This window comes from Protomyctophum bolini (genome assembly GCF_963924005.1).
Source record: "Protomyctophum bolini genome assembly, chromosome: 19".
In the NCBI taxonomy this organism is placed as follows: domain Eukaryota; kingdom Metazoa; phylum Chordata; class Actinopteri; order Myctophiformes; family Myctophidae; genus Protomyctophum; species Protomyctophum bolini.
In genome coordinates this window covers 2,609,675-2,635,933 of record NC_137880.1, presented here as the reverse complement: position 1 = coordinate 2,635,933, position 26,259 = coordinate 2,609,675, and the positions used below count along the sequence as shown (strand labels likewise).

General features: G+C 42.0%; 1 protein-coding gene across 1 annotated transcript; it reads left to right on the top strand.

The window, feature by feature from the left end:
- Positions 1-26,259, top strand: vipas39 (VPS33B interacting protein, apical-basolateral polarity regulator, spe-39 homolog). Its single transcript, XM_080790816.1, has 19 exons — positions 1-28; positions 653-745; positions 7,227-7,332; positions 9,235-9,375; positions 10,736-10,771; positions 11,040-11,107; positions 13,430-13,486; positions 14,120-14,212; positions 14,966-14,999; positions 16,583-16,712; positions 17,411-17,438; positions 17,873-17,946; positions 19,318-19,393; positions 19,706-19,840; positions 20,621-20,662; positions 21,235-21,411; positions 23,379-23,468; positions 23,630-23,734; positions 24,315-26,259. Exons 2-19 carry the CDS (start codon positions 653-655, stop codon positions 24,333-24,335), a joined length of 1,506 nt encoding a protein of 501 aa, XP_080646942.1. The 5' UTR covers positions 1-28; the 3' UTR covers positions 24,336-26,259.

The window sequence follows — 26,259 nt, the reverse complement described above, 5'->3', positions numbered from 1 at the left end:
ACTGGTTGACTATCCGGAGCTGAGGAAGGTAAACAAACATACCGGACGGTACAACAATATTCTGATGTTTTATCTCATTGTGTGAATCCATGCTTATTATTATTTTTAGATCAGTTTTAAATGTAAACCTGCCGTTCATTCGTTTAATCAGTGAACACAACCCTGTCAACAAAACCTGTTAGTTTCTTGTTTCTTGTTATGGTGACATATTGTTGTTAATAATGTTTACTGACTGTACACTTTAATGTTATATGTGTTATTCACCTTATTATCATCATGGGGATATGTATATCACACGTTTCGTAGCTCCTTTTTATAGTCATGCAGCTTCAAAGCACACATCAGGGCGAATAGAATGAATGGCAACAACACACACACACACACACACACACACACACACACACACACTCATACTGAAACTGCACGTGGATGATAGATGATGACATGCAAATTAATGAAATATGATTCCCTCTTTTGGTGTGATGAATCAGCATTGACTTGCAACTGCAGTCGGATCAGATTTGTGTTCAGATCAGTCAGATGGACACGTGTGTGGTGTGTGTGTGTGTGTGTGTGTGTGTGTGTGTGTGTGTGTGTGTGTGTGTGTGTGAGAGCGTGTGTGCGTGTGTGTGCCATGTGATGTGTTGCTCAGATGATGAAGGCCAAAACAGACGAGGAAGAGTATTGGAACAGCTCCAAGTTCAAAGCGTTCACCTTTGATGATGAAGATGACGACTTCGCCAGGGTGAGATACTGCATGCCGTGACCCACGCTTCTTAATGGGGCTCCAAGGGTCCTTCAGGAAGTTTCAGGGGGTCCCCAGCTAATTGGATAGTTTACGAACCAAATGGACCCTTACGGCTCTCACTATCAAGAGTTAAATCAGCATTGATTTTTACAATATAAATTGGGGTCCCAGAGAGAGAAATGTCATTTAAATGGGGGTCCGTATTAGTGGAGGACCAAACCCCCCCCCCCCCCCCCCCCCCCGAGGTATAGCAAAACGGGACATAGTTTTTTTCATATCTTTAGGATGTCCCCTTCATGAAATTGATTGTCCCGAGATTTTCTTTTACTGCAAAAGGTTTGAAATTGATCCATGAAGTTACTCAGCACATAGGCAATAACAAACGCCTATCTGAAAGAGATAGTTCCAAGAAAATTCTCTGTCATTTTTTACCTGCTGTTTGTTTTTACATCATACTTGCACAAATTGTTTACAGGTAGTGTGCCTACATCCCAGAACAGTCAGAATGCCAATATTTTGTTCTATTGTGAATCAGCAGCCTTTTATATAAAGCCTTAAATAGGCGGAAATAGCTAAAAGTTAACTTTTCTGAGCAACATTCACTTGGAATTTTGGATGGTCCTACTATTTATCAACAAAATGTGATTTTTTTCATATCTTTAAGATGTCCTCTTCATGAAATGGACGGTCAGACGATTTACGTTTACTGCAAAAGTCATTAAATCCATACATGAAGTGATCCCCACTGCAAAAAACACCTACCCTGAAAGTGGGTCAATTCCAATGACAACAGGCCAAGTTATTGTGAAACATACTAGTTGAATTGAAATGGCACAAGGGACCCCCACAAAAAGACCACCCCAAAATGGTGCCCTTTTATGGGGTTTGGGCACCTTCCCCCCTCAGTGCTCTCCGCCCCTAAAGCAACCAGGATGCCAATATTTGGTTCTATTGTGAATAAGCAACCTTTGATATACTGCCACCCTTAGATCTATATGGAGCTGACCTGTTCTGACATTCTATATGTTGATCTGACCTCATCAGTACATCATTCATTCCATATGTTGATCTTACCCCCCATGCCAAAGCGCCAGCGCTCACCCAGCAGTCACCCAGGTGGATGTGTGCACGCCACCTCGCCCTTTATGACGCGGCCCCTTCTCACCCTCAGGCGTGGAAATAGCTATAGTCTCATGTAACACTGCTCCTACTCTTCTATCAGGGGCACCTCAAAAGTCATGAAATGTATCCATGAAATTTCCACATACAAATGCAGAAAAGTCAAGTTAATACTGCTCCATTGTCCACCTACTTTTTGGATTTACATATTTGCACATATTGTCTACAGTCTACAGGTAGGACCCCAAGATATGTAAAAAAAAAAATAGGCTCCAAGGCCCCTTTTACAGTTATCTTTTCAAGACTTCTAAATGTTCTAATCCTGATCCATTACTGTAAAATGCCTACACAAACTTAATAACAGGAAATATATGTTGATGCCATGTTTTTAGTTTACCCACTTCATGTAGAATCTAAGGATGTTTCTCAGGTATACCTATGCCTCAAAACAGCTGGAATGACAAAATATATAAAAACTATATATAAAATATATAGTCAATCAGCAGCTTATTCTCAATGTCATCTTGAGCATTGTATAGAGGGAACTGACTGACTGGGGCCAAATTGGTTTCCATAGCTGATTGATGATTATTCATTTAGAATGGCACAAAGCTGTGAATTCTACAGCATTAAACCATACTGCATTTAGGCTATATGGACCTATAGCTATAGAATACAATATCAACTAGAACTGCACTCTGCCGAGTGCATACTTGCTTGTTGCACACTAGTAGGCCATAAATGGCCTACTAGTGCGCAAGCAGAGCGCGCAAGTACTTTCGAGAGAGAAAGTAGTCTGCATAGTCAGTTCTGTAGAAAAATTATCTTCTCTGAAATGGTATGGATTTCTGTCCTTTATCCTAAAGTTCTGGTTTAGTTAGTTATATACTACAACGACGTTAAGCTTAATGGTTAACTTTTTGACATTTGCGTGATTTTTATACAATCCAGAAACATAATGTTGTATGACTTACGTCATAAGAAATGGTCATCTGTGTAATCTGGTCCCACCAGATACCACATTACGTCATCGTTGAGAGCTGGGACCAGAGTACATGGTGTGTATTACCGTGGGCTCTCATACAGAGTATGTAGTTGTAATTTGATTAGCAGTATACTGTGGTTACTTGGTTCCAAAAAGTGACAGCCAAGTTTTTTTCAACGGTAAGTCTGTGCCTGGTTTGCTGGGACCAGTTACCACATTACGTCATCGTTGAGAGCTGGGACCAGAGTACATGGTGTGTATATGTATGACTAGCTCTCAGTGATGACGTAAGAGAAATGGTCATCTGTGTAATCTGGTCCCACCAGATACCACATTACATCATCGTTGAGAGCTGGGACCAGAGTACACGGTGTGTATATGTATGACTAGCTCTCAGTGATGACGTAAGAGATATGGTCATCTGTGTAGTCTGGTCCCAGCAGACCAGGCACAGATTTACAAATTACAAATCACATTACAACTACATACAGAGTATGTAGTTGTAATTTGATTAGCAGTATACTGTGGTTACTTGGTTCCAAAAAGTGAAGCCAAGTTTTTTTCAACCGTAAGTCTGTGCCTGGTTTGCTGGGACCAGTTACAACATTACGTCATCGTTGAGAACTGGGACCAGTTACATACGTATACACACCAGTTCTCAACGATGACGTAATGTTGTAACTGGTCCCAGCAAACCAGGCACAGACTTACGGTTGAAAAAAACTTGGCTTCACTTTGAAGAGACCAAGCAAAATGATTACTTGCGCGCTCTGCTTGCGCAAGTAACAATGTATCATTCTGATGCTTTGAGGTGTAGAGATATTAGGCCTACCTGAGAATAATAGATTCTATCACTGAGGATACGTCCCAGGTGCATCCATGCGATGTATTTTTTGTTATAGTTTTCTATTTACAGTGACTCAGCCATAGGAATAGACTATGTGACAACCAGGTATAGTCTGGTGACCACCGGAGAGACGGGTGACGGGTCGCCCACCCTCCTCAGGAGGGGTGCTCACTCGGGGGGGAGAGAGAAGAGAAGGAGCAAGTTGAAATCGAGTTCCAATCCGGGCAGGAGTTGTGAGGGATCTAGTTCCAAACCAATCCAAGTTCAAATCTAGTTCCAATCCAAGTCACAATCCGATCCGAGTTCCAATCCAGTTTGAATCCGAGTTCCAATACAATTCAAGGTCCAATCCAGTTTTTTTGATCCAAGTTCCAATTCCATTCAGGTTCCAATACCAGTTTGAGTCCCAGTTCCAGTTCAATTCAAGTTACATGGAAACCAATCTAGACGTTCCATGGGGGATTGAAGGGACGTGTTGCTGATGTTCTGAGGTTATATGTTCTCTTGAGAATCCTCCTCAGGAGAGGTGCCCGCTTGGGGGGAGAAAAGAGGGGAGAAGGAGAGTTAAGGGAGAAGAGTCCAGACAGTGAGTGGGGAATTGAATGAGACAGGATGTATGAGCCTGTCGCTCATGTCGGGGAAGAGACTAGTCGCCAGTTGTTCTGAAGCCATATATTCTAGGGAACTTGACTCAAGAGAGGTTCCCGCTCAGGGGGGAAGAGAGAAAGGAGTGAGTGGTTCGGGAAGAGACTGGAGCTGGAACCATTGCCCACCACTCCTGAATGAACTGTCTGGTGCTGGGACTCTGGTGCAACGCACAGGTCCTCATTGAGGGTAGCTACTGGGACGTAAGTCGGGACTTGATCACCCCAGCTGGGTCGCCTGAGTGAGGGGTATGATGTTGGAAGACCCGAAACCCTGTTGACCTCAGGATACATCACTGAGGATACGTCCCAGGTGCATCCATGCGATGTATTTTTAGTTGAATGAATATGAAGTGGCTGGGTAAAAAGTAAAAACGTATTGTCTCCACCAGGCCGGAAGGCATGGCAGAGACTATGTTTTGCACCCTGTCTGTCCGTCCGCTAAGATTAACTTTCAGCCCACAATAACCTGTAATTGGTCTGGTGGAGACCTGTACTCTTGAGTAACGCCTATGATTCTAACCCAGAGAGCCTATGAATCCCTGCTGTTTCACAATTCTAGCCTATTTTAACATAATGTTCTGGTTGCTTTGGGGTGTAGGGTAGACGCTACTGTCTACAGACACCTGTAGACACTGGGGACACTGTATGCACTTTTCTTTTTTGGTGCAGAAAGTTAATTGAAGAATTGCATGACTTTTGCAGTCAAATTAAATAGATTGATGGTTGATACTGTATAGTTAGATGCTTTTGGCTATTTCTGCCTCTAATAAGGCCTTATATTAAAGCCCACTGATTCACTATAGAACCAAATATTGGCATTTAGGTTGCTTTAGGATGTACCTGACCTGACCATTTGTGCAAGCATGACATAAAAACAACCATGCAGAAGGTAGAAAATGACAGAGGACTTTCTTGGATCTCCCTCTTTCAGGATAGGCATTTTTTCATTATGTGGTGAGTCACTTCATGGATTAATTTCATGACTTTTGCAGTAAAAGTAAAACTTGGGACAATCCATTTAATGAAGGGGACATTTCAGGGGACATTTCAGATATGAAAAAACTATGTCCCATTTAGTTCTACCCCTGATAAAGAGTAGGACAAGTGAATGTTGCTCAGAAAAGTTAACTTTTTGCTATTTCCGCCTATTTAATACCTTATATAAAAGGCTGCTGATTCACAATAGAACCAAATATTGGCATTCTGATTGTTCAGGGATGTAGGCACACTACCTGTAGATCATATGTGCAAGTATGATGTAAAAACAATCAGCAGGTAGAAAATGACAGAGGATTACCGTAACTTGGAACTCCCTCTTTTAGGATAGGCGTTTTTTGCCTATGTGGTGAGTCACTTCATGGATTAATTTCATGACTTTTGCAGTAAAAGTAAAATCACTGACCATCCATTTCATGAAGAGGACAAGTCAAAATTATGAAAAACACTGTCAGGCAGGATTACAAAGGAGCATTCCTCAGAAATGTAATTTCCGCCTATAGAAAGTCCTATATAAAAGGCTGCTGAATCAACATAGAAACAAATATTTGCATTCTGATTGCTGTGGGTTGTAGGGACACTACCTGTAGACAATCTGTGCAAGTATGATGTAAAAACAAGCAACAGGTAGAAAATGGCAAAGGATCTTCTTGGAACTCCATCTTTCAGAGTAGGCGTTTTTTGCCTATGTGGTGAGTTGACTTCATGGATCAATTTCATGACCTTTGCAGTAAAAGTAAATCTCGGGACAATCCATTTCATGAAGGGGACATCCTAAAGATATGAAAAAACGATGTCCCGTTTTGTTCTACCTCGGGGAAGGGTACCTCGAAAACGAAGCCTCTTTTTGAGGGTTTGGTCCTCCACCATATGTAGCAGAGTGGCTCAGAACCTCATGCCTGATGGCCTCAAAAGTCTAATATCTCCCCCAGTCCATAGGGATATCCCTTTGGTCTAGTAGTGGTTAAGACTTTGGTTAAGACGATCTACAAGCTCGTAGCGCGGCACCGAGTGCCGCGCTACGAGCTTGTAGGTCTGCTATTTTGGAAAAACCGTGAACACGCGGCACAGATCTTTGAATATTATATATTCTTTCAGGGCGAACGTTTTTAACTGAAATCTTTGCTTCTTGCCAATTACATATTTTTGGAGTCCTTGACATGAAATATTGAGCACCACTGGTATAGAAACATAGGTTTAGGCCTAAATGGGTTAAGGTTATTTTTCCAGTCAGTTTGTATTGGAGGCGGGTTGGAGGGGGTGTGTCGGGGGTCGTGAGACATGGACAAAAACGTTGACACAAACATTGAAGACAAAAGTGAGGACACAAATTGTGATTGGCCAGAATGAGATGATGTATGATGATAAGAGCGCCCCTCACTTCACACGGGTGTGATTTTTATTTTATTCTTTTGGGGGGGGGGGGGGGGGAGTAGAATTATTTCATGAGAGATTCATTTAGAGTCTTAACCCATTTAGACCTGACGACGATTCTACAAATGCCTTCAAACTGTTCTCTGGAAAGCTTTGATGTCAAGGACCCCCAAAAATATATGTAATCGACCCCCATCTGAAAACATGTTGTTCCAGGGACTCCCCCCAGAAGCAAAGATTTTTTTAGTTAAAAACGCTCCGAAAGAATATATATTCAAAGATTTGCACTACATTTTCACGATTGTTCAAAAATAGCAGACCTACAAGCTCGTAGCGTGGCACTCGGTGCCGCGCTATGAGCTTGTAGATCTGCTAAAGTCTAACATGATGCTTTTAAAACACCAAAAGGGGTTCCTGCCCCAAAATGGGTTAAGAGAGTCCGTGAAAGTGCTTTTTTTTAACTTTGATGTCCTGTGTTGATTTGGGCTAATTGGTTCCATGTCCCGCCAGATGAAGGAATCCAAGAAGGCTGTGAACAGCCTGCACAGCCTGGTGGATGACGACGATGACGACGACGATGTGGTGAAGGTCAGCTGGAGCGGAGAACCAATCGGAAGTAAGAAACATTTGGTTTTATTTACCTCCAGCCGATCTATACAAGCTTATAGATTTGCTATTTTTAGTTCTACTGGACATCTTCTCCACTAGTCCCGACCCTAACATTTAGTTTAGTATAGCAAACACTATTTCTGAATGACTGAGACCTTTTGTAAAGTAATCGCTTCTGGCAAATAACAGAAGACATGTATAAACACATTATTGTCTGCTGTGTTGCTTTTCGATATGTACAATTTTATAGAGGTATGGTATCTAAAGAGCACCTTTCTGAACGTACCAAGTATCGCGAGACTTCCCACCGTTTCCTATCTGGCAGCCAAGTCTCGCGATACCTCCGAGCCAGAAACGATTCCTGCTGCTGTTTAGACCCTCTGATAAAATGATACACTGTGCACTGTGCACATCGAAAAGCAAGTGATTAGAAAACATTAAAACAACCTGTTATATGTCTTTGTTTATATTCCTGAACCTGAATATGACAAAAGTCTCGATTGTTCAGAAATAATGTTTGTTATGAGCTGGTCCAGCCGGCTCCATTCACTGCAACGTATTCATTGAACTTCCGGTGTGAGTTTGGCTCCCCATGGAAGTCATGGCGCAGCCCCAGTCACGTGACCATTTCCTTTACTTCTCAAAGCTTCCTTGGTTCTACTGGATCTCTTCTCCACTAGTCCCTCCCTGACATTTAGTCCTACTCTTCTCCACTAGTCCAAATATAAATGCTTCTGTCATACAGTCTGGAGCAACGGAAGCTCTGATCATGATTAAAATATAAATGCTTCCATCATACAGTCTGGAGCAACGGAAGCTCTGATCATGATTAAAATATAAATGCTTCCGTCATACAGTCTGGAGCAACGGAAGCTTAGTTTAGTTTATTAAATTTTATTCGCACAATAGAAACTCTACAAAAAAGGGCTTATATCACCAAAGATAATATACAAATAGTAATATACAAATAGTAAGACAAAGTAATCAAACATAGGTATGGAAAATAACAAAAACAACAAATACATTATTTACACGTGTGTGTGTGTGTGTGTGTGTGTGTGTGTGTGTGTGTGTGTGTGTGTGTGTGTGTGTGTGTGTGTGTGTGTGTGTCTGAGTCCGAGTATGTCTGAGTATGCACAATAAAGCTACATTACGTTAGAATCAAGTGGAGAGGGTTGCTTCAAGAGGCTGGCCCTCAATCTATGTTTAAAGTTACAGAGTGAACATGAGGAGTTGGCAATAAGTATGTGTGAATACCAGAGTAAAGAACCTCTGACTTTTATGGAGAACTGGCTGAGAGTGGTGCGGCTGAAGGGAGGATGAATATTGTCAGATTGTCTAGTATTATAATCATGAACTTGAGAGTTGGTCTTAAAATATTCTTTGAAAGTTGTAGAAAGTTGGAGATCCATTGTCAGTGGAGTTAAGAGGTTTTCTCTGTCATTGATAAGAACTATCAATGACAGAGAAAACCACCTAACTCCACTTGAGCTGTATTCGGGTAAAGTGGTGATAATATAATGACACATGCAAGTATCTGATAATATACAAAGTCACAATACCAACTTTGATGAGGCAGTATTGCTTTGTTTAAAAACATATATGGTTTTCTTCAATTTCTGAAAAATGTAAAATTGTTTTTTCCATTTCCTGAAAATGAAGATTTTGGAGTCAAGAGGTAAGCTTGCTGCTTAGCAGACATGGAAATACAAAAATAAAACGTAAAAGATATTTTTAAATATTTTTCCGTGAACGGAAATGGCAGCTTCCTTACTCGGATATCGGGAGGCGTAGTTCCAGACTCTATATTATAGCATTCGGAGTTTGTGGAATAGTTGTACGCGAGAATGTATTGTTGATGACGCGTGCGTGTAAATGTAACGCTGTGTATTGTGGGTGTGGCCTACAGGTATTTCCTGGTCCGTTAAAGAGACAGCTTCCAGCATCCGGCCAGCAGGGGAGGCCAGAGAGCACAGCTTCCCCAAGATCGACACGACTCCTTCCCTTCCCAAGAACCAATCGGCTTACTCCCTCAGCTCTCTGTTCAAAGGTAAACGACCAATCGGGCTACTTCAGAAGGCATTTGTAGAATCGTCCTCGGGTCTAAATTGGTTAAACCCCCAGAAGCAAAACGTTCGCTCTGAAAGAATATATATATTCAAAGGTTTGCGCCACATTTTGCTTTTCAAAAATAGCAGACCTACAAGCTCATAGCGCGGCACTCGGTGCCGCACTATGAGCTTGTAGATCTGCTATTTTTCAATAGCTAAAGCATAACACAAGCTTAAAACACACTGTATGTAATCATCTCGTCGAAACGATGAATGACAAACAAATATGCAATGCAATCGTATGAACAAGTGTGCACAGTACGGTAGGCCAAATAATTCTAAGAAGCTATACTTCCAGATTTTTGAAATGGCTCCCTGGAAAAACGACAACGCTGGTTGTTCCCAGTCGGGTTCAAATACAGGTATAGGGCAGGCTGAAAAGAATCACACTTGTGTGAAGTGAGGGGTGCTCAGCCAATCAGCTGAGCACATTCCGTGCTCATACAGACGCATAACACACAAAGATAGAAAGCTATAGATGACTCACCCGCGCTCTGGCCAATGGAGAGCGGCGTTGCTACGTGTTGGCCATCTTACCTCGGGGGCAGCATAAACATGGTCTCTACGGTAGCATGTACTTTTAAATAACCACAACTTGCTACATTTTCAACGGAATTTCCAGCGGTTTGGTTTGTTATAAACGTCAGAGACGTCCACATACTTATATGCTTTCATTCGACGTTCATATAATAAAACACTAAATTAAGCAGATAAGCGTCCTGAATCATAGTCACGTTGACAATGTTTGTAATAAACCAACCCGTTGACTGTTTTTGTTTGAGCAATTTAATTGAACATACTGTACTGTAGCCCCGAAGCAAGATGGCCGCCGGGTGAACTACGTCAGAGACTCCGCCTTGAGCCATCTAGCCTTTATATATGTGACCAGATTTGACTGAGAGCCTGCCATCACACGCAAATACCAGCTTTTCACCAGAGGAGAAAAAAACTTGAGTTTTAAAATGAGTTAATAGCACAGGCATATACTCTTCACATAGTAGAGCATGTTGAAATAAGTGCCGGAGCTGAAATCGACATGAAATAAATGCTTAAAACATGTAGCTAGGTGTAATGTTAGAGACCACAGAAGTGATCCTTTCAAACCTGTTTTCTCAACTCGCTGCTTTAAAAAAAATATATATGTAATTTTTATCCCACAATTTTGTAACCCATTTTATTAACCCAGATTGTCAATTATCTAATGTGATCCTGGGCTCTCTACCTTAGTATATATTTGTAGTTGTACTGTATAGTCTGAGTCTCCTGTCTTATTTCTTTTTTTCCCCTTTTTTTTTTCAGGAAAGGCCAAAACTGGAAGTCTTCCGTCCTTTGACTGTGAGTAACACTCTCACTGATTGGATAATGATTGGCCCGATGTTGTGATGGTCGCGATCATTGATTGGTTGATTGTGTGTGTGTGTGTGTGTGTGTGTGTGTGTGTGTGTGTGTGTGTGTGTGTGTGTGTGTGTGTGTGTGTGTGTGTGTGTGTGTGTGTGTGTGTGTGTGTGTGTGTGTGTGTGTGTGTGTGTGTGTGTGTGTGTGTGTGTGTGTGTGTGTGTGTGTGTGTGTGTGTGCGTGCGTGCGTGCGTGCGTGCGTGCGCAGCTTTCAGTGAGTCCTCTGTCAGACATAATTACGCTCCTGAGCTGAGGAAACCCAGGTCTGAATACAAGGTGAATATCTTTCAAATCTCACATTACTGTCATACAGGCATGTAACGATATATCGATGTTAGGGTGGGAGGCTGATATGAAACATGAGTTTTAATCATATTCAAGTGTTTTTGGAGAGAAATGAGACAGACTCCATGCAGTCACTTTCAGTAGTAGAAGGCAGAAGCCTGCGGAGGGGAGCTGTGTTTTTTTTCTATCCTTTATTTGCCCAGGGCAGTAGCTGAGCACAAGTGCTCATTTTCAGCATCGCCCCTGCACACATAGAGACAGACACAAACACACATTAAAACCTTGTTGCACAGAAAATAAGTAATTTTACATGAGAAGTAATGCTACTTTTGCAGTGTAGTTAAATAAAGAAATGTGATAAAAGCTCGTTGGGGGGGGGGGGGGGGGAGATAAATCATAAGAAAATGATTTTGTCTGGGAAAATCATTTTGTGTTTAAAATATAATGAAAAATGGTATCGTATCGATACGTATCGTAGCGCGGGTTGAGTGAATCGTTTACATGCTTACTGTCATACATTCCTACCCTCCTTCCTTCCTTCTTTCCTTATCTGGAATCGGGTCACAGAGGTAGCTTTTCTGGACCCCAAGACTTCCCTTTAGGGTTAGGTCTAGCTTCGGTTTCTGGTATTTAGCCCCGAGAACGATTCTACAAAATGTCTTCTAAAATCCTGACAGTTTTCTGAAAAACCCTATGATTCTATATCAGTGGTTCTCAAACTACTGTCAAGGAGCCCCAGAATTATATTCATTTGGCCGCCGACCCCCATCCGAAAATATGTACAGTTCCAGAAGCGATTTTTCCAAAATAGCAGATCTACAAGCTCGTTGCACGGCACTCTGTGCCCACGCTATGAGCTTGTAGATTCAATTCAATTCAATTCAATTTTTATTATAGTGTCAAATCACAACAAGTTGTCTCAAGACACTTTACAACCAACAGAGATCTGCTATAGTCACGCAAATTCCAGCTTTTCACCAGAGGAGAAAGACTTGAGTTTTTAAATGAGTTATAATAGCACAGGCATACTCTTCACATAGTAGAGCATGTTGAAATAAGTGCCGGAGCTGAAATCGACATGAAATAAATGCTTAAAACATGTAGCTAGGTGTAATGTTAGAGACCACAGAAGTGATCCTTTCAAACCTGTTTTCTCAACTCGCTGCTTTTTTTTTAAATATATATATAATTTTTATCCCACAATTTTGTAACCCATTTTTCACCCCTGTGTCAATTATCTAATGTGATCCTGGGCTCTACACACCCTCCACCAACCTAGTCCCCATATATGGGGGACATGTTCCTTTCCCCTGCTTTAAAAAAATATATATATAATTTTAATCCCACAATTTTGAAACATGGGTTTTTCAGAAAACTGTCAGGATTTCGAAGACATTTGTAGAATGGATCTGAGGTCTAAATGGGTCAATGGGACGGAGGGTGTCTGTATGGTGCTTTGAGAGAGCCATGAATGTGATTCTGTTCTGTGTTAACTTGTCATTATGTGTCACTCAGTGGTGGAAAAAGGACTCAATTGTTTTACTTAACCCATTCTGACCTGAGATCAGATTCATACGAGGTTTCCACTGGACACACACTGGTCTGATGAACCCATTCTGACCTGAGATCAGATTCTAAAAATGTCTGTCGTTCTTCGATTTTTCAAAAATAGCAGATCTACAAGCTCGTAGCGCGCCACTCGGTGGCGCGCTACGAGCTTGTAGGTCTGCTATTGTTAAATAGCTAAAGCATAACATGATGCTAACACCAAAATGGGTTCCCGTTCAGAATGGGTTAAGTAAAAGTACCAATACTGCAATTTAGAACTACTTCGTTACAAGTGAAAGTACGGAATTGAAAATGTACTTGAGTAAAAGTGCAAAAGTATCGGCATCAACATCGGCATCTTAAAGTACTAAAAGTACTCATTGTGCAGAATGTGCCATTTCACAAGTTCAAAATGTGTAAAATATCCATTGAGAATAGCAGATCTACAAGCTCAATGCGTCGCAACGTGACGCATTGATTGTGAGCTTGTAGATCGGCTATTTTCAAATGGCCGAAATGTATAGGGTCGAAGTGGTTAATGTATGTTTTCTAATCAAAATTAAAATCTCCAAAGTAACTAGTAGTAACCAAAGTTTTCAAATAACTGTAGTGAAGTAAAAGTACCAAATTCTGGCTCCGAGATGTAGTGGAAGTACTGGAAATTGAAAGCATAGTCCAAATACCTCAAAATAAGTACAGTAATTAAGTAAAAGTACGTATTTACTTTCCACCACTGGTCACTACGTCATGTTTTTGTGACGGCAGGATTACAGCGGCGATTGGTCGCCGGAGGAGACAGTGAAGAGAATGCAACAGGGAAAGGTGAGCGGGGTCTTATATTTTACAATTTAGCCCACTGACCGTTTTCCATGTCTACAATACGCCTACATGGCCGTCTAAAAATGGGGTTATACAGTAACTGGTCTAAAAATGAAAGGTTTATTTATTTTTGCGGTCTAGGCTTATAGATTAGACGTTGGAAAAAACGCCGTTTCAACAGATATCTATCGACGGTCTATATGTATACGTTTAACCCATTCTGTCCGGGAACCCCCAGATCTACAAGCTCGTAGCGCGGCACCGAGTGCCGCGCTACGAGCTTGTAGGTCTGCTATTTATTTGAAAAAGAATGAAAATGTGGCACTTTGAATGTATATTCTTTCAGAGCCAGTTTTTAACTCAAATCTTTTCTTCTGAGCTTGGGGGAGTTCCTGGAACAACATATTATCAGATGAGAAATGCTTTCCTGGGAGGCTTTATGTGTGTAATAAGTGGTTTTATATATTTTGTGTTAATTAATTATCCGTCTAACACGGTTATATTGTGTGTGTGTGTGTGTGTGTGTGTGTGTGTGTGTGTGTGTGTGTGTGTGTGTGTGTGTGTGTGTGTGTGTGTGTGTGTGTGTGTGTGTGTGTGTGTGTGTGTGTGTGTGTGTGCGCACGCGCACACGTGTAGGTATATTCCTTGGAGAGGTTTCGTTCCCTACAAGACAAGCTGTTCTTATTGGATGAAGCCGTCAGATGCCATGATGGGAATGTCATCACCGCGGTAACCACACTTATATTCTGCTGTTGGGAATGTCATCGCCGCGGTAACCACACTTATATTCTGCTGTTGGGAATGTCATCGCCGCGGAAACCACACTTATATTCTGCTGTTGGGAATGTCATCGCCGCGGTAACCACACTTATATTCTGCTGTTGGGAATGTCATCGTCGCGGTAACCACACTTATATTCTGCTGTTGGGAATGTCATCGTCGCGGTAACCACACTTATATTCTGCTGTTGGAAATGTCATCGCCGCGGTAACCACACTTATATTCTGCTGTTGGGAATGTCATCGCCGCGGTAACCACACTTATATTCTGCTGTTGGGAATGTCATCGCTGCCGTAACCACACTTATATTCTGCTGTTGGGGATGTCATCGCCGCGGTAACCACACTTATATTCTGCTGTTGGGAATGTCATCGCCGCGGTAACCACACTTATATTCTGCTGTTGGGAATGTCATCGCTGCCGTAACCACACTTATATTCTGCTGTTGGGAATGTCATCGCCGCGGTAACCACACTTATATTCCGCTGTTGGAGCCGTGAGCACAACTCTGGCCAATCAGAGTCTAGTATTAGGCCAGTGTTACCTTTGAACTAAACATGCTAATTAATTAGCCTCCAAATCATGCCTATTTCCCTTTATTTACTGTAACCGTACATGTCTTTTGTTGATTTACCTCTTAATATAAAAGGTACCAAGCATGCGACAATATTTTCACTATGAACGTTGTGTTTTCTCTTTCAGATTTTAATTTATCTGAAGAGGACCTTACATAAAGGTAAGCATCGGGGCTGCAGCTATCCATCAATTCCTTAGTGATTATTCTACGATTATTAGTTTTGAGAAATGTTATAGGCCTAATCAAGAAAGCTTTAATATATCAACAAATTGACACGACACACGAACATATTTACAATCGATTAACCCTTTTTGGTGTTTTAAGCCTTATGTTATGCTTTAGCTATTGAAAAATAGCATATCTACAAGTTCAGCTTGTAGGTCTGCTATTTTTCGAAAAGTCGTGAAAATGTGCCGCAAATCTTTGAATATATATTCTTTCAGAGCAAACGTTTTTAACTCAAATCTTTGCTTCTTGGGGGGGGGGGGGGTCTCCCTGGAACTACCGTACATATTTTCAGATGGGGATCCGCGGCCAGATACAGTTATTTCTGGGGGTCCTTGACATGAAAAAGGTTGAGCAACACTGACATAGAAACATTGACACACAACAATTAACAGTTAATTAGAAGACATTTTGTTTTAGAATCGTCCTCAGGTCAAAATGGGTTAAATCCGTTCGTTTGACTACTATACCTGTTGCATCACACATCACTGACCATCAGACTAATCTCCCTGTGCTGCTGTGTCGAGTTGTGTTCATCCTATAAAACAGGGGTGGGTAACTTTGACGATGGAGAGGGCCACTATAATTCCTCACTCACTCCAGAGTGCCACGTTGCACATGTCTGTCGTAGCAAAAATAGCCGATCTACAAGCTCAAAACGCGTCGCAGTGAGCTTGTAGATCAGCTATTTTTTGTTATAGTTTAATTGAAATCCTGATCTTTTTTTTTGCTGTGTTTGAATTGGAATCCTGAAAAGTAATTTTTTTTATTAATTTCAAATGCATTTATACTTATTACTTACTTTATGAACTTAAATACAAATGCATAAAAAAAAAGACAATAAAATTCAAATACTAGTCATTCAGCTACTAATATAGCGGTAGTCATATAGACTGAAGTAATTAAAGTGCGTCATGTTTGGATGTGTAACAGCTGAAATCAATAGTTTAATCAGTATTCTAATATTAACCTGAGGGCCACATTAAGTGAAGGTGCTATAAAACAACATCTTGTCTAGTATGCAGACATTCTGTTCTTCAAGCGTCTTTGAGTACTTAGAAAAGCACTGTATACAACCCAGATATCATTATCCTACATGGTAAATGGTGCATTTATATAGCGCCTTCAATCCAAGGCACTTTTACATAGATTGTGCATTACATTCACCCATTCACACACACACACACACACACACACACATTCACACACCGATGGCGGAGGAAACTAACCATGCAAGGCACCAACCTGCACGCCGGGAGCAATTAGGGGTGTCAAGGACACCTCGACACTAACTCCGGGGGGAGCCTACAGGGATCGAACCGGGAACCTCACGGCTCCCATACTGTTCTACCACACGCTCTACCCCTGAGCCACTGCCGCGCAGGAAAATCCTAACAACATCTTGTCCCTGCCCGTGCAGGCATTCTGTTTATATTATCCTAACAACAGCTTGTCTCTTCCCGTGCAGACATTCTGTTTATATTATCCTAACAACAGCTTGTCTCTTCCCCGTGCAGACATTCTGTTTACTCTGTTCCGCGAGTTGGAGAACCGAGAGGTCGCCCTCAACAGAGAGGTCGCCCTCAGACATTTGGTCCACTATCTGAGAGAGACGGGAGACCAGAAGCTGCTTTTGGAGCTGTTCAGGTAAAATGTCTCCCCCTGGCTGCAGACCGCCGGTACTGACATCAGATAATCAGTGGTGGGTACTGTGGGTGGGTGTATCAGAGTATCAGAGTGTGGGTATCAGAGTACTCTCTGTTACAGGTAAAAAGTCCAGAATTCAACATTTTAGTTGAGTAAAAGTTCAAAAGCATATCGGCTACTATGGCTAACAACAGATAGCCATCCGAAGCTAGCTTTTTCGACTAGTTCGGATCAAAACATGTATACAACTGAACTGATGTAACTTACGTGAGTTGGCGCTTGCCGAGATTAATCAATTAACGTCGATTACGTTTATTGGCGGGGGATGTGTTAAGAAGTAGTGAACATGGCAGATGTACAAGCTCACAACGTGGCGCAAAGCGTCACTTGTAGATCTGCTGTGTTCACTAGTTTGGGTCCCTGTTGGGTCTTACCCAGTGTTGATTTTGTCGACTAAAACGAAAATTGTCCGTCGACTACCTTTTTTCACTGACAGAAAACTGAATGAAAACTAAGCTGTGATGACTAAAACTATAGACTAAATATATTGACAATTTCATCAACAAATGAAAACTGGACTAAAATGTTAAGTCATTTTACACTGTCACATCGCGACACGCTATGAGCTTGTAGATCGGCTATTGTACTAGTGTAAAATCAGTCATTACGATGGCGTGTGTGTGTGTGTGTGTGTGCAGGTCTCTGGGGAGGACGGAAGACGTGGCGGTATGTAACCATGAACATTCACACTTTAAAAGCAATAATATGTCAACATTGTAATTACTTTTTTATTTTATTTTTTGGGATTCAGACAGCCAGCAATGAGTAAGACAAAAAAATGTAGTCTCTGACACACCTAGGGGCCGCAATCTGCATTCAATGATGTTCCTAGAAGCTCTGTCATTGGTCGGAGAAAAAAAAAAACGGTCACAATGACTAACCAATCAGGAAGCAGAATCAGCAAATCGACCAATGACAAAGCTTTTGAATGCAGATTGCAGCCTCTAGATGTGTCACAGAGACTCAGAGATTTTTTGGGGCGGAGCGTCTTACCCATTGAATGGGTAAAACATGTGGGGGTCTGGGTTTGGGACATATCTAGGCAGGCTAATGACATTGTGATTGGCCACCTGTGCCTCTGTCTCCATGGTGACGTGCAGCTGCTCCAGTACAAGGAACATGTCAGCATTAAGGACGAGAACAAGAGGAGAGACTTCCTGAAGAGCTGCCTCAAGTAAACGCACGCACGCACAGTCGCACACAGTCAGGAATGTGACGACAAACAAAAGAGATATCCATGAATTCAAGGCTTCATGGGCTGTGTGTAATTTATAGAATTTAGCAGGGGGGGGGGGGGGGGGGCATTCAGTTATGGCCGCCCTGTTTTCACGTCAATGCTTGTTTCATTGTGGGCGTGTCCACAACACAACAGTATCCCTGTGGTTCTTCTCAGAGTGGGGGTCCAGGGACCCTTGAGGAGGTTCCACAATGGACCCTTTATGGGTAGGGATGGAGCTCGATAACCGATACCCCAAACAATGTGATGACGAGCTTATTGAGTACCTGTTATCAATAAGCTGTGGGCTTATCAAGCCTTGTTATCGAGCATATGGCGGCCCATGACGACAATCAAGACAAGAGGCGATCAAGAAATAAACGTAATCACGCACGCTGGCACAAACATGTCGGTCTGAAAGTGTATTGATACCATGCCAACCAGCTCTGGCCGGGTAAACAAAATGATGCTTTTAATTTTTTTATATATTTTTTATCCCACGATTTTGTAACCCATTTTTCACCCCTGTGTCAATCATCTAATGTGATCCTGGGCTCTATACACACCCTCCACCAACCTAGTCCCCATATATGGGCGACAAGGGGAGAGCAACAGACTTGAACTCATGCTTCCTTCATGCCTGAGTGTCCAAGTTGCTCCTTTACATCTGACAGGGGGGAGTTCCTTTCCCCTCCATCAGGCGCCCCGGCTGGCCAGGGGGAGGCAGTTTAGTGACCAGGATTACTGCATGTTTTTTGTGAGGGTATACCTACCCTAGGGGACACGGGGAGAACAGGCAAACTCCACACAGAAAGGCCCTTTCGCCAACCCCGCCTTCGGGTTAAACAAGTATGCTTTTAAAGTGACTGTACACATATTACCCAGTCAACAGTTTCTTATATATTATTTTATTGGTAAAAAGGTCAATTGCATGTCTGTTAGAAATGTACTCTACTTGAAGGCCCTAGTAAAAGATACTGGTTCTGGTCTCCCGTCTTTACACAAAATAATATAAAATGCTCGATAGCGGGCTCGATAAGAACCCGGCTCGGTAAGCTGCTTGTTATCAATAAAAATGAACGAGCTCCATCCCTATTCCCTACCTACGGGTCTGTAACTCTGAGAGTGTACAAAGGGAACCAAATGGACCCTTACAGGTCCGTAACTCTGAGAGTGTACAAAGGGAACCAAATGGACCCTTGCGGGTCCGTAACTCTGAGAGTGTACAAACAGACACACCATTAAGACACATCATTAAGCCTATTCTGTAGTGTAGTATTTAATGAGTGTGTGTGTGTGTGTGTGTGTGCGTGCGTGGCTTTCTTTCAGTCTGCCGTTCTCTCCAGAAGATTCCGTTCACATCCAGGACCACTACACACTGCTGGAGAGACAGATTATTATAGAGGTCTGTCTGTCTGTCTGTCTGTCTCTGTCTGTCTTTCTCTGTGTAACTTGTCTGTCTCTGTGTAACTTGTCTGTCTGTATCTGTGTCTGTCTATCTCTGTGTCTGTCTGTGTCTGTCTGTCTGTCTGTGTCTGTCTGTCTCTGTGTCTGTCTGTGTCTGTCTGTCTCTGTCTGTCTTTCTCTGTGTAACTTGTCTGTCTGTGTATCTTGTCTGTCTCTGTGTCTTTCTGTCTCTGTGTCTGTCTGTCTGCATGTCTCTGTCTGTCGGTCGGTCGGTGGGTGGGTCCTAATGCGTGCGTTCTGTTTCCGCCAGGCGAACGATAAACAGGCAGAGGTCAAGGGTCACCCGGACGTCTTCAAGAAGTTTCCCCGCAAGGCGTCCATCCTCCACATGCCCATCGTCACCACCTTCTACTACTCCTGTTTCTACCACTATGGAGAGTCTGACGTAAGCAACTACAAACAACGCTGGTTTCTACCACTATGAGTCTGACGTAAGGGGAGCCGTGGGACGGGAAGAGATCACTGGTTTTCTGCCTTTCTTTTCTTTTTTTCTTTTTTTTTTTAGCTCTGGACTACTCGCACATTTAGGCCTGACGTCGACATTTAAAAGTCTTCTAAATCCTGACGGTCTTCTGAAAAACCTATCTATGTCAGTGGTTCTCAAACATTTTCACATTCCCAAACATATTGGCCGCCGACCTCCATCTGAAAATATGTAGTTCCAGGGACTCCCCCAGAAGCAAATATTTGCTCTGAAAGAAAATATACTCAAAGATTTGCGCCACATTTTCACGATATTTCAAAAATAGCAGAACTGCAAGCGCGTAGCGCAGCACTCGCTACTATGAGCTTGTAGATCTGCTATTTTTCAACAGCTAAAGTATAACATAATACTTAAAAACACCAAAAGGGGAATGGGTTAAGCTTTGGCTTGATATAATTTGTTGCGCTTAGTAGTAGTACGTGCAAGTAGTAGTAGCAACAACTTCAATCAAGTCGAGCTTTTCCTCCCACACCACGCCTTTTAATAATAGCCATTTTGATGGACTTATGAAATATGATTTAAATATACCGGTACTCTAATCCATTTAACAAAGGTGGTGTATTCATGTTTTTACATATTTCTGCATTCCGATGCAGTATAGCTCAACGAAATGTATCGATTGGTGTTTGATGGCGTATTGAACGATATTCTGTCTGTCTGTCTGTCTGTCTGTCTGTCCAGGGAACATACAGTAGTCCGGCCAACATCCGGAAAACATTCAGGGTGAGAAACGCACGTTAACTTTTTTTGGTGGTTCTCAAACTGTCTCCAGTACTCCTGGAAATGAACGTTCTCTCTCTCAAGGTTGCCTTGGGAACGTGCAAGGGGTTGTATGGTTACGAAAACTAAAATGAGAGCAAAAAAAGAAAAGAAAAAAACATTTTTGTTAACTAAAAAAAACAAAAACTATAAAAAAGAAATTACGCTAACTAACTGAAACAAAACCAAATAAAACAAACTGAATTTATGGACAAAATGCCTTTTAGTTTTGATCATTACTGACGGTAATTGAATATATATTGTATATTTTTTTAAATAGTATATTTTGTTGAGTTTTTAATAGGCCTACTTACTCTGACCTTTGTGAATTCCGTACCAGACAATAACCCAAAGTATGAATATAACCTAAACCTAATGAAAAACGAAACTAAAGGTAAGCGTTGTCAGTCACCAAAAAATAAATAAAAATAGCAAACCCGTTCTAAAAAACGAATTAACTTGCCTCACAAAAAAATAAATATATATATATACAGTATATATAATAAAAATATCTAAAATGATTGTAACCTTTGCAGCTCGGTGACAAGCAGCACCTGGTGACAGCGCTGGCGGCGAGGGCCAAGCAGAAGGCGTGGCTGGATGTGGACGCTCTGTTCGCCAGCAGGAACTGGCTGGGGGTCAGCAAGAAGCGCTCTCCTGTTGGCTTCAACAGAGTGGTGGACATACTGTCCAAGAACAACGCCCCTGTGATGGTATACACACACACACACACACACACACCTCTCCTGTTGGCTTCAACAGAGTGGTGGACATACTGTCCAAGAACAACGCCCCTGTGATGGTATACACACACACACACACCTCTCCTGTTGGCTTCAACAGAGTGGTGGACATACTGTCCAAGAACAACGCCCCTGTGATGGTACACACACACACACCTCTCCTGTTGGCTTCAACAGAGTGGTGGACATACTGTCCAAGAACAACGCTCCTGTGATGGTACACACTAGGCATGCCGCGGTTTACCGAATTTCGGTAATACCGCGACAGTAACAGCCACGGTGTTGATACCGTGAGATTTCCGAGTTTACGGTATTTGATTACAGCGTCGGTGGGCGGCGCATGCTGCGCATATGCAGTGCAACTCCACTCGCAGACTGACAACTCCACTCGCAGACTGACAACTCCACTCGCAGACTGACAACTCCACCCGCAGACTGACAACTCCACTCGAAGACTGACAACTCCACTCGCAGACTGACAACTCCACTCGCAGACTGACAACTCCACTCGCAGACTGACAACTCCACTCGCAGACTGACAACTCCACCCGCAGACTGACAACTCCACTCGCAGACTGACAACTCCACTCGCAGACTGACAACTCCACTCGCAGACTGACAACTCCACTCGCAGACTGACAACTCCACTCGCAGACTGACAACTCCACTCGCAGACTGACAACTCCACTCGCAGAAGGCAACACATTTATTTTCACCACACAGCTACAGTAGATTGAAAAGTTGCTTCCTACCTTTGAGTTAGTGTTGCTGAAAGACACCCAGATCCAATTGTATATTCCATATTTACATACATATGTACAGTACTAACTAAGTGTGACTGTCAACACGGCACACAGAGTTGTGAGCATGTGCAGTTTATGCACTAGCTCTGCTACAGCGTGCAGGGTACACGTACCATAAACGGCCATTAGGTGGAGCCATAGTACAGTGTAATACAGTGGGGAATAGCTATTGATTCATTGATTGAATCCTTTATTGGCGGAAATGTAATCAGTACAGGGTACAGTCAAACACATGTTCATAGGGATCTCTGAAAAAACAGTCAGTCTTGTTTCCATCCAGGTCCTGGGTAATCATAACATGACAAATAACAACAAAATTCAAATTATCACAAAAGGTCAAAATAAAAAATAAGATATGTAGGCCTGCTGGTTGGGGGCCAAAGAAGGGCTTATGAGGAGGTGGGGGTAGTCACTAGACATAGGTGGGGGGGGGAGGGGGTATTTTTAATATAAATACCGTGGAATACCGAGGTATAGGTTATCAATACTGGCACCGTACCGTACTGTAAATTCTCATACCGTGGCATGCCTAGTACACACACATGCACGCATGCATGTCTGTCAATATGTTGGCTTCAACAGAGTGGTGTTTTTTTTCCCCCCAAATTTTGTAGGCCTCAAGATCAGGTAGATAGTTATAGTCACCAATGTACACAGTTTTTAAATGTACAAATATCCTAGGTATCGACTAGTAAACTAGGCAACTAGTAAAAATGACTGGAAGTGAATGCCCTTAACACACAGTCACACACCAGTGTTTTTTTTTTGTCGACTCAAAAAAAGACTAAAAATGTTCGTCGACTACCTTTTTCCACTGACTTAAAACTAAATGGAAACTACATTAAAACTAAGACTAAATGTTTTGACAATTTCGTCAACAGATAGAAACTAGACTAAAATGTCAGCAAGGGCCTGAGTGGACAAGAGAGTCATTTTACACTAAAGTTGCATGCTGACAACATCAGATCTACAAGCTTACAACGTGTCGCGCTGCGACGTGAGAACGGCTATTTTCAGCAAGTGTAAACATTGTCATTGTGTGTGTGTGTGTGTGTGTGTGTGTGTGTGTGTGTGTGTGTGTGTGTGTGTGTGTGTGTGTGTGTGTGTGTGTGTGTGTGTGCGTGTGTGTGTCAGGTCCTACAGGACTATGTTGCCCTGGTTGACGAGCCGGAGCTGAGGATCAATCTGGCACTGAAATACAAATGTCATGACATCATCATTAATGTAAGACCTGTCTGTCTGTCTATACTGTGTCTGTCTGTCAATATGTCTGCCTGCCTGTCTCTTATGTGCCTGCCTGTGTTTAATCTGATTGATTATTTGATGTATTGATTAATGATTGATTGACGTGTGTGTGTGTGTGTGTGTGCGTGTGATGTGCTCAGACCTACAGGGACCTGAAGGACCGCCAGCTGTTGCTAGGATACCGCTGCAAGGTGGAGCGAGGGTCTATGGAGGACCGCAAGATAGAGGAGCTGATCTCTAACCCTGTGAGACTGATAGGATTCATGCTATGATCAGTAATAACACACGCATGTTACACTGCTATTGATAAATAACAGATCTACAAGCTTGTAGCGCTGCACCGGGGGACACATATTTAGTAAAGGCACACTCAATTATCAATTATTATTATTGTATTTTAATAATTTATTGGAATATCTTTCCTCTTCCAAAATGTGTCACTACCGAAACATAGACTTTTACCTTCCTTTTTTTTCCCTTTTTCCTGTACAGACCATTTTTAAGAATGTATGTAGGTGGTTCCACAATTAATACATTTAAATTGATGTGTTGATAAAAAAAATATATATGTTGAATTATTGAGAGTAATCAAAATCTAAACACAATTATTTATTTGTAAAATGTATAAAGTTGATTATATTGATATAATATATATTATTTATATTTATATAATAAAATATTATTTCAGCATTATTTGTAGTTGACATTACACATATACCTAACCAATCATCTAACTATCTTTGATTTTACAAACACCTCAAAATGGTACTCGAGTAAATGCACTACTGGCCAGCGCTGATGTCTTCTTGTCACGTTGTCCTGCAGCAGATCCGATGGAAGAACTGACCTCTGACCCCAACCTGGACACCGTGATGTCACCGTGATGTCACCGAGCCTTTGAGCAAGGCACTGCAGGACGCCCCCCCCCCGCCCCTCCCCTGGGTTGTGTGTTGTTGACGGATCAACACGCCACTAGGATGTTAAAATAAATTATATATATATGACTAAAAATAATATATATGTATATATATGACTGAAGTACGGAGAGTATACAGCCAGGTAAAATACCATCCCGATCGGGTCGAGTGAATTCACGTCAGCATCGTGTGTCTTGACTGTCTTCTGCTTATCCCGGTCTGGCCTCAAGCGCTGCAACGGGTGGGTGTTTTTGACAAGGGCTTATGGGTGGGAGGCTTTAGGACATTTCAAGGAGGTTCCAGAAGTTCCCAGCTAAATTATACTTTGGAACCAAATGGACCCTTATGGGGTCTTGTACCCTAACGGGTCCATTTGGTTCCATTTGTACACTCTCAGAGTAAAAATTTACAATGAAAATTGGGGGGGTTCCCAGAGATAGAAATTCCATTCAATGGCGGGTCCGTAGACTAATATCATGTCAAACTGGGGGTTCCTTGAAATTAAACGGGTTGAGAATCACTGCTTAGAGCCGTAAAAATCTTCTCTCATGAGGGTCCCTGGCATGTCTTCTCAAATGGGGGTCGCGGGGCTGATTAGTGTCAATTTGGGGGGTTCCATTATTAAAGGACCACTTCAGCACTTTTCAACCTGTCTTCATATAATGGGTCCTCACTAATAATCATGAAAAAAAAATTCTACTCGGTCTGTGTCTCGTAGGAGGGATGTGGGCAGTTCAGAAACCGTCTTCCAGTGACGTCATCGATGGGGAATACAAGCTAATAGAAACTGCAGGCTTTCTAGTCCTAGAAAGTTGCAATGCAAAAATGGAAGCCATCGTTCTCACGATAATGAAAATCTAAACATTTTTGTAAAGAAAACTTTTTTTTTTTAAATCTGCCTAATCATGATCTCACTGGAAGACAGTTTCTAAACTCCTATGAGACACAGACTGAGTATAACAAAATCGTGCCATTTTATCATGATTATTAGTGAGGACCTATTAAACACTATTTGCATGTGCTTAAATTCACATTTAGAATTTTTTTCAGATGTCAAGATTTTCTGAGATGATAGAATGGTGATGGATGATGATGTTCATGGAAGCTGAAAGCTTCATGGGCAAAGATAATCAACTTCTAAATAATAAAAAAAAACTGTCAAAATGACCTCTTAGACCTTCTAGTGTTAAATGAAGATAGGTTGAAAAGTGGTGAAGTGGTCCTTTAAGGTTATTGTAGCGGTCAATTCGTATTGGGGGTGGGGTGGGGGGTCGCGAGACACGACCAAACAAGTTCCCGGGGGTCCCCGGCCAAGAACGTTGAGAACCCCTGGACTATGTAGTAACCACTGCACGTGTACTAGTTGAGTTGACATGTATAGAGCTTCGCAGTCCCGAGGACCCAGAAGTGAATTCCCTCGTTCATTTTCCTCATAGACTTTTCAAAAAGTATTTATATAAAGACGTTCACGTCGCGGACAAAAGCGAGTGAGAAGAAAAACATGGCAGGATACAACCCTTTTTGTTTTGTTTTTCTTCTCACAAATTATTTGATCAGCGAAAAACATTGTGTTTGTTGTCATGAGGTTGTCACGACTCCAGTTGGTTTTGTCTGTGGCGTAATCGTCTTTAAATAAATACTTTTTGAGGAAAGTTTGAATGAGAAATTCACTTCTGGTTCTAGCGTCGACTGCCACGCTCTATATATTGATTCATATCTGGAGTTCCAAGTGAACTTTGCCAAATGAAAGAATGTCTTTGTTATGTTCTGTTATGTCCTCTCATACCACATTCCTCGGCTGTTTTTTGTTTAGTTTTTTTAAACATGCAATTAAAATACTAAATGATTGTAAA

What these genes read in the sequence shown, in the direction of transcription:
- vipas39 (XM_080790816.1), top strand. Translation starts at nt 653, where the DNA reads ATGATGAAGGCCAAAACAGACGAGGAAGAGTATTGGAACAGCTCCAAG. An exon ending in ACATCCGGAAAACATTCAGG is followed by an intron (nt 20,663 to 21,234) that starts GTGAGAAACGCA and finishes TAACCTTTGCAG; the next exon opens with CTCGGTGACAAGCAGCACCT. An exon ending in GTCATGACATCATCATTAAT is followed by an intron (nt 23,469 to 23,629) that starts GTAAGACCTGTC and finishes TGATGTGCTCAG; the next exon opens with ACCTACAGGGACCTGAAGGA.